Here is a 9339-nt window from a genome sequence, read left to right as displayed (position 1 = left end):
ATGAATCGTCTTTTATTGTCCTTGTTGCCTAGTCCATTGTCTCGCAGAGTTGATCTCCTCAAGCTTTATGATTATTTTTAATAGTATTAACTCTGTCTAGTGAAGAAAAGCCTTTTAAATTTTGAACATTAGATTATCGACCAAGTCTGGGATATTTGGGTAGACATTTTTTTCCATTTAGGGTCTGTTTGATTGTAAATGTGGAATTTGAGTGAAAAGAAAACGAATTTCAAGAAATTGAATTGATGGGAAATAGTTTTCCTGGAAATTATAAATTATTGTGTTTGATTGGTATAATTTTCCACTTGGAAAATATTTAAATTAAAGTGTTTTTTTTTATGTCCGTTTGACTTTGTTTTACATGAAAATTGTGAATTAGAGGGATATAATTTACTGGTCAAGGGAATGAAATTTGTTTCCATTGCCAAAAAAAAAAAAAAAACAAACAAAAAAATTCAAGAAAATCATTTATCTTTGGGTGTTCGTTTGGCTTTGTTACATGGATATTGTCAATTAAAAGAAAATATTTTTTTACAATAATTCTTAGAATTTGTTTCCATTGATAACACAAAATAATAATAATAATAATAAAAACGAAAAAAAATAGCTACAGTAACTTGGAAAATCAAAACCTTGAAAAATCCTATGTGGCAAGACAACCAAGAAATGTATTTTCATGGAAAAAAAGAGTCGTCAAACACTCTTAAAATTGGAAAATGGAATTCATTTTCCATTTTCCATGAAAAATCCTTCCTATCAAACATGCTCTTACTTTATTTTTATCTTTAAGTAACCCCACCTTCGGAGTGGGAAAGTTTCGAATTAGCCTTAGTCGTAAGTGATTTTGTCAGGAAAGAAAGTAGGTTTTGGGATTCCATTAATTAGTACACCTCCGGTACCCCCCTCACCCCTCTCTTAAATCTAAAATATGGCTATTTTTGAAAATTTCTGAAAACAATTTATCCTTTATTGGGTTATTCGATGGCTGTTGGGCCTATCAGAAGGATATGGATTTCCTTTTGTGGAAATTACATGTAACCAAGTTTTTTAGGTTTCAATTTCAAAAATTAAGTTTGGAGTTTATTTATAATAAAATAAAAACAGTTGATAATTCCAAGTTTAATATTAATAATAATATTATAAAATAAAATTAATCTATGTATCCACCTGGCCCCACCAAATTTCACTTCCTAACCCTAATCATTTTCCGCTTTCCCTTCTCTCTCTCGCACAACATGCCGGAGGCACCGTCAGCGCAGTACTCATAATCACTCTTGTGACCGCTGTTACAGCAACGTCGCTCTGATAGCGGTATCACTCGACACTGTTTTACAATAGCAATGGCGTCGTTTGTGCTCATCGTTGCTGTAGTGACGACGCTGCATTTGCTAGTGTCTGTGTTGACAGCACGAGTCCACTAGGCTCACTACAGTTTGTGGTTTTTGTCGCATGGTGTTGCTTTTTCTGTAGTTGTGCAATGACTTTTAGGGTGGTGGTGCATGTAGTAGCAATGCTGGTGTGGAGGTGGTAGTAATGTTGGTGGATTCGATGCCAATGTCGATGGTGGTGGCAATGGTGTGGTATAAGATGGTGGTTGACTAGTTGTGGTGGTGGTGTTGGGGGTAGTGGGTGGGAAAAATAGTGTTTGTGATCAATTATTTGGTTGATTATAACTAATAAATAATACATGATCTAAAAAATGTTAGATTCTGACAAAATTTATAATCGTGACTCAAAGTTTGTTAATTTCTGGCCCATTTTTAATAATTGATGATCGAGAAATAACCGTGACCAACTAATTTGATAATTTGTGATAAATAAATAAATTCAATCCTATAAAATTCATGATTTGTGATCGATGACTAATACGTGACCTATTGATTTGATAAATTGTGATCTACAAAATTTGTGATTTGTGACTGTGACTTCTGTAATTATAACCAGTAAGTAGTTGTGACCATAAATTATATAACGTTGTGACCTTAGTGTATTTAGTATCCGTTTGGCCTCCATTATTCCACATTATAATGAGAGAAATAATAAATTTGTGGAGAATGTGTGGTTAAAAAAATATTTTTTTTTGGATTTACATGTTATTTTATTGAAAAATGTATGGTTGATAAGAAAAGTTGAGAAAATTGAATTATAATTTAATGGAGACTAATGAGAGCCAAACATGGGCTTAATCAACAAAATATTTTTTAATTAATTATTTAATGAATAAATTTTAATTAAGACCTAATTTTTGTAATATTGACCTAATCTCTTAATTTTGAAATTATAGTTTACAACCCTCTTACATATTTATAGTATTTGTTTGGTAGTGATTTTAATAATTGATTTTCTGATAGTTAGAGATAAAGTGGGTCATATCGATGAGAGAAGAATTAAAAAATAAAGACTGTAATAATAAAATAATGATAAAAAATTGATTTTAATTGAATTTTTAGCTGTATCAAACAAGCTATTAATTTCAATAAAATAAGAAATTGGGGATAATTTGTTCACGTGGGTCAATCTAGCACAGCCCAAGATGGACGGGCTTGCCTTATGAGCTATATATATATTGGGCCACAAAAATGAATTTTCATTTCTGCAATCTGTAGGGGGTGATTATCATTAATCACGATAATCGAGGGGCTGAGTAGAAATAACCAAAATTCCTCGTGCCATTTATATGCTCAATGAAACCCTAATTTTTCTCCGTACTCCCAAGTTTCACTCCAAGCTCTACGCCTCCAGCACTGGTCATGTGAGTCTCTCTCTACACACAGCTTGAAAATTTCATAGATTTTCACTTTTAATTCAATCTTGTAATACCTTTTGGTTGAATCAAATTAAATTATATCAGATCTGAGTATTACTATTAAGCAATGGCCGTCGCATTCTACAACCTCGGCTCAGATGCTGGGCTCAAGAAGCTTGATGATTACCTTTTAACTCGCAGTTACATCACAGGGTAATTGTACTTCATTTTAGAGTATTTTTAATGTTTTTATTGGATTTAGATTTTTTTATTTGTTGCTATTATTTTATTTTTTTGTGAGGCGCCTTATTAGGACTAGTTTTCTATTTCATAAATTATGAAAAGAATACGAGTTGGAGAATTTGTCCCGAAGGAGATTTATTAAATGGATTTTCTACTTTTGTTTTTACTCTTCTATTTATATCTAGAGAATAATCAAAATAAAAACTGAACCATGTGATGCATTGAATAATTTTAGTTTGTTGCTGTTCCTTTGCGGATCAATCGTTTTAATTCAACTATTATTCTACAACATGCTTATGCTTAACGATAACTGCCTGGGCATGAAACATGTGATTCATTGGATAAATCTTAGTTAAACTTTGTTGCTGTTCCTTTGCACATCAATCATTTTAATTCAATTAACATTCTACAACATGCTTGTACTTAATGATAACTGCTTGAGCACTCTTGACACCTGCCTGAACCTGAGAAACTTATTTGTGTTGCATAATTTATTTGAAATCTCATTTGTATGTAATGTAGATAACCTATTTATGTTTTGATAGATATAAAATGACTCACTATCCTGGAAAAGAGCGAGAGAAGATTTTCTGAATTAGTAGTATCAATTCTGTAAGCTACTGTGTGGTTGTACCATAGTTGTGGAATATGTTGCGTAGAGTTGAACTTCTCATATCATAAACGTAGGCAATGGAAGCATGGCTTTGTAGAGTGCAGAACAGTGCCACTGTTGTAATGAGAGTTTTTTCTTTTCTAGCTAACAATGAATTGAATCTCAATTTCGATTCTCTCTTTACTCCTTGTTTCAGATACCAAGCTTCAAAAGATGATCTGACTGTTCATGCTTCTCTTTCAAAGCCTCCATCATCTGACTATGTCAATGTTTCACGGTGGTACAACCACATTGAAGCACTATTGAGGATTTCGTAAGTCCTTTCTTAGTTGCACAGTATTTTCAGTATTTTAAGGTTTTTGGCTTGCTAACTTATTATGATATGGTTTTGTAGTGGAGTTTCTGCTGAAGGATCTGGTGTTATAGTTGAGGGATCAGCTCCTGCCCCTGAGGAGGCTATTGCAACTCCTCCTGCTGTAGACACTAAGGCAAGATATTAATATCCTTGCTTTATAATTCTTAGTTGTGTAGGAATTTCTTTGTAGTGAATAAGTTATTTGCTATTGCATGGATGCACATGCACATAGATTATTTGTTTAATCTCTTTATCTCTGTTTTATAGAGCAATGTAAATTTTGAATAACCATTCTTTATTGATTTTGAGTACTTGTTCATCATTTTTAATGCTTATTCTTACAAATAGCACAATATCTGAATTTCAGGCCTCTGCTGCAGAGGAGGACGATGACGATGATGTGGATTTGTTTGGTGAGGAGACTGAGGAAGAGAAGAAGGCTGCTGAAGAACGTGCTGCAGCCGTGAAGGCATCTGGAAAGAAGAAAGAGAGTGAGTTCGCAGATTCTCAAAAAAAAAAAATAAATAATAATAATACACAAAGACTCTTTTCCCTAATTACAAGTGGACCAAAGCTAGAGAACCTAATTGGAGTTTCATATTCATATCTACTTTAAGTTTCCACATCATCTATAAGCTATTTTAATCTGACATACATATCAAATTATTTCAATGTTATAGATTTCATTTTTATCTTTCTCATATATTATCAAACTAAATCCATATATAAATCCTTATGCTCATTTTTTAGGTGGGAAGTCATCAGTACTGATGGATGTAAAACCATGGGATGACGAAACTGATATGAAAAAGCTTGAGGAAGCTGTTAGAAGTGTGCAGATGGAGGGTCTGCTATGGGGAGCGTGTAAGTTTTTCTCTTCCTTTAGGGATTAATGATGATGCTAATGGCTATTGCAACCTAGCTTCAGGGAAGACTCTCTGAGTTTGACTTTGATTGTTTTAAGCGAACATGGATACATGATATAGTACCCAGACTGTTACCAGCATGTGTTTTCAAGCCAAGTTTTTAGAAAAAGAACTATCATGGTGAAATTGTAAAATGTGGTGTTTCTTTTCTGATGTAGTTTATTGCATTTTAAGGAAGCTTACAAAACATCTCACATTTGTTGCCAGCTAAACTCGTTGCTGTTGGATATGGTATCAAGAAGCTTCAGATTATGCTTACCATCGTGGATGACTTGGTATCTGTCGATACACTTATCGAAGAGCGTCTCATGGAAGAACCAATAAATGAGTATGTCCAGAGTTGTGATATTGTGGCCTTCAATAAAATATGTAAGTTACTCAAGAATTTGTTGTCATTTTGATCTTAAACCAAGTATTATGTCCTAGCTAATTAGACTAGCTGACTAATAATAATTATTAGTCGCTATGTATCTGATTGGTGACGATTGTTTTGCAGAATTCACTGATTCATTCACCGGTTTGGAATGTGCAATTGAACGATTGGAGTGTAGGTTCTATGTTGCGTTTATCGTCCAGTTTTTCCATAATGCTATTTGAAGTTGTGTTCCGTTTATGGCTATATGAAATTTCCAGACTCGTATAATTTGAATGTGGACTTGGCAATGTAACCAATATAATTGCCATGTGAAGTGACTTAAATTATTGTTTCTTTATATTTTGTTGGAACTTTCATTTAGTACTTGACTATCCGTTATTTATTAGAAATAAGTTCTAAGATGCATTGTTTACAAAAGTTTAATTCTTAGAAATAGGTTCATCAGCTCCTTTTCTAAATAGGCAAAATATGATGTCAACGGAAAAAAGAGGATCGATCTACTATATGGATCTTAATTTGGTTTCTTTAGAGAAGGTTGAATAAAATTGTTAAAGCTATTGCTTCTGCTTTCTTGTGGCTCCTGGGGTTTAGATTCTAAGATGATTTATCCCCTTAAACTTGGCAAATGGTTCCTTATCTCAACTTATAATAAAATTGAACACCAATTTGTGTGCTGTGCGATGCCCATGTATCTTGGCGTTGTCCTGCACGGATGGCGGTAGAAATGAGAACTTGCCCATGTATCTTGGCGTTGCCCTGCACGGATGGCCGTGGAAGAAATGAGAACTTCACAATCCCTCCTGCAATTATCGTCTCTTCAACATTCTCGAGTCATTTAGACTATGTTTTGCGCGTCTTATGAGGTCACCCAAAGCAAGAGGCGTATGCGAACCAAAACATTGATTTTGGCCAATTTTTGCAAATTTTAAGGCGCAGTCGTGGCATGTCTCAATCTGCAGCTGAACCTCAGAAAATCTGTAATGATGCTGAAATGAGTAATCTTCCCGTCCAAGAATCGATCAAAGCACCATGGGTAAATCTATTCACGGAAAATCATAAACACGATGACAGAATTAAGCTGGAAAAGTTTGTCAAACAGTATGGTCAGGTTATTTTAGATGATCAAGACTTGGACGAAGTTGAAGATGCTTGGGGGTCTTGCTTGGTCAGCTATTTTGCAAGACGGTTTCCAAGTAAGATGGCTTTGATCCAACTTTGCAACTCGTATAAGGTAAAGTATCAATACTATGTGCATAATAGTGGTTGACTCATTTTCAAATTTGAGAATGACGTGGATAAGCAATGTGTACGAGATAAAGGACTATATCTTGTGTTCGGAAAACCTTTGATGCTAAAAATTATGTCAAAATGTTTTGAGTTTGACGAAAAAGAGATTTGTATGATGTCGGTATGGTCAACCTGTCAAGATTACCTTTGGATTTCTGGAATGCAAGAGCCTTAGGAAAAATTGTCTCCATGGTGGGCAAACCAATTGTAATTGATAAACTCACATCCTCGAAAGATAGGGTATCTTATGCGAGGGTCTTGGTTGAAATTGATGTTGCCGAGGAATTGGTGTGTATGCTGGAAATTAAGCTCTTGTTTGAGCCCTATTTTGGGGGGAAAATGCATTTTTGAATAATGTATTGAAGGGAAATGTGATTAAAAAATGAGGAAAAGTTTTGGACTTGTGTATAATATTATTTTATCGAATAATGTGATTGAAATGATGTCAAAATACTATTTAAGAATATATTTTCTTCAAAAGAACATTGCTCAAACAAGGGCGAAGTTGCCAAAAAGTAAGGTTAGAAACCAAGAGGTTTACTGTGAACATGAGCTGAAGTTTTGCTCTACTTACAAACGCTTCCGTCATGAAACATCTGTTATATATTTATGGTATAAATATAAAATGTGAAAGAAATAATCAAATTAGATAAAGTGCTAAAGTGGTGGGAAATGTAACATTTGTGTGGGACGTCAGGGGTTCGAATCACTCCCCACGTAAATATTAAAATGTCTTGATTTGGGCCTTGGGGCCTTGGGCTTCCTTGACTAAAATAAATATTTTTTTCTTCATTATTTAATGGGTAAAACTAGCCAGTATTTTATGACTGTTTGTTTTTGTAACAACCCACTAACTGCCATTAAAACACCCACTACTCAGTCATTAAAATTCTGCATTAACATGGTGAAGACTGTTACTACCATCTTGCCTATATAAACCCATATCTTGTTTTGGGAAAAGACACACAAAAAGAAAATAGAATCAATCACTCTTTTCATATTGTGAATTTCTTATATTCGGGTTTTTATACCTATTCTGGAGTACAATTGAGAGTTCTAGAAAAATCATTCGTGATTGCTGCATAAGTGGTTTACGATCGTTGTATCCTGGGAGTGATTGTCCACGGAGGTCACGGCAATTATTGACGGGCAATTTCACTTTAGGACATCGTGCTGTCACGAGACTCGATCGGACGATAAGTTTTATATTTCTGCATTATATTGTTCTGATCACTGCTGCAACTAATTATTTTTCCAACAGTACCAACACATCCTCATTATAGAGTGGTGGCTTTCAATTAGTGAATTCATTGATTGGTTGATAATTTTCTTGAGTGAGGAAGAAGGGATAGATTTGCTTTATAATGAAGCATCACTTTATTTATATTTCAATCATTTTTGGTTAGCGTGGTGTTCTTTGATTTCTTTATATGCACCTACTGTTTCTTTTAAGCATTTGGTGGTAAATATGGGGGAAGTTGAAAAAGAGATTATCTGTTGCACGGTCACTTTCAGTTGTTATAACATGTTTAAAAACTATGTGTTCACAGCAAAGCAGAGCTTTATTTCTTTTATTTACTATTACTAACTCGTCGCCTAAAAAGAATGTTCCTCGACCCAAAGACAATCTATTTTTTTTTTAACTTTAAAAGATTCACCCGTCGAATGTGAATATTGTGTATATATAGTCATAGGCTTCCGTAGTAGTACAATGATCTATACCCTAATTTTAACAAACGACTACATGGGGAAAGGTGATATATACTATCTCAGAGCTAAAAAAATGCATGAGATTACTCTCACTTTGATCTTTATGAGTCATTTAAACTTGCTATTTGTCAAGATTAGCATGAATCGTCTTTTATTGTCCTTGTTGCCTAGTCCATTGTCTCGCAGAGTTGATCTCCTCAAGCTTTATGATTATTTTTAATAATATTAACTCTGTCTAGTGAAGAAAAGCCTTTTAAATTTTGAACATTAGATTATCGACCAAGTCTGGGATATTTGGGTAGACATTTTTTTCCATTTAGAGTCTGTTTGATTGTAAAGGTAGAATTTGAGTGGAAAAAAAACGAATTTCAAGGAATTGAATTGATGGGAAATTGTTTTCCTGAAAATTGTAAATTATTGTGTTTGATTGATATAATTTTCCACTTGGAAAATATTTAAATTAAAGTGTTTTTTTTTATGTCCGTTTGACTTTGTTTTACATGAAAATTGTCAATTAGAGGAATATAATTTACTGGTATTGGGAATGAAATTTATTTCCATTGCCAAAAAAAAAAACAAACAAACAAAAAAATTCAAGAAAATCATCTATCTTTGGGTGTTCATTTGGCTTTGTTACATGGATATTGTCAATTAAAGGAAAATATTTTTTTACAATAATTTTTAAAATTTGTTTCCATTGCTAACACAAAATAATAATAATAATAATAATAATAATAATAATAATAATAATAATAACAAAAAAAAAATAGCTACAGTAACTTGGAAAATCAAAACCTTGAAAAATCCTATGTGGCAAGACAACCAAGAAATGTATTTTCATGGAAAAAAAGAGTCATCAAACACTCTTAAAATTGGAAAATGGAATTCCTTTTCCATTTTCCATGGAAAATTCATCCTATCAAACATACCCTTACTTTATTTTTATCTTTAAGTAACCCCACCTTCGGAGTGGGAAAGTTTCGAATTAGCCTTAGTCGTAAGTGATTTTGTCAGGAAAGAAAGTAGGTTTTGGGATTCCACTAATTAGTACACCTCCGGTACCCCCCTCTCCCCTCTCTTAAA

General features: G+C 33.5%; 1 protein-coding gene across 1 annotated transcript; it reads left to right on the top strand.

Moving 5' to 3' along the window:
• The first annotated feature begins 2623 nt into the window (after positions 1–2623).
• Positions 2624–5627, top strand: LOC111405323 (elongation factor 1-delta). Its single transcript, XM_023034151.1, has 8 exons — positions 2624–2752; positions 2852–2959; positions 3799–3915; positions 3997–4090; positions 4325–4448; positions 4708–4821; positions 5091–5252; positions 5380–5627. Coding segments are annotated over exons 2-8 (699 nt in total). The 5' UTR covers positions 2624–2752; positions 2852–2873; the 3' UTR covers positions 5382–5627.
• Positions 5628–9339: the final 3712 nt, after the last annotated feature.

This window comes from Olea europaea, chromosome 12 (assembly GCF_002742605.1).
Source record: "Olea europaea var. sylvestris chromosome 12, O_europaea_v1, whole genome shotgun sequence".
NCBI classification, from domain to species: Eukaryota; Viridiplantae; Streptophyta; class Magnoliopsida; order Lamiales; family Oleaceae; genus Olea; species Olea europaea.
Note: the sequence above shows the minus strand (reverse complement) of the source record. Positions and strands in the feature narration are given on the sequence as shown.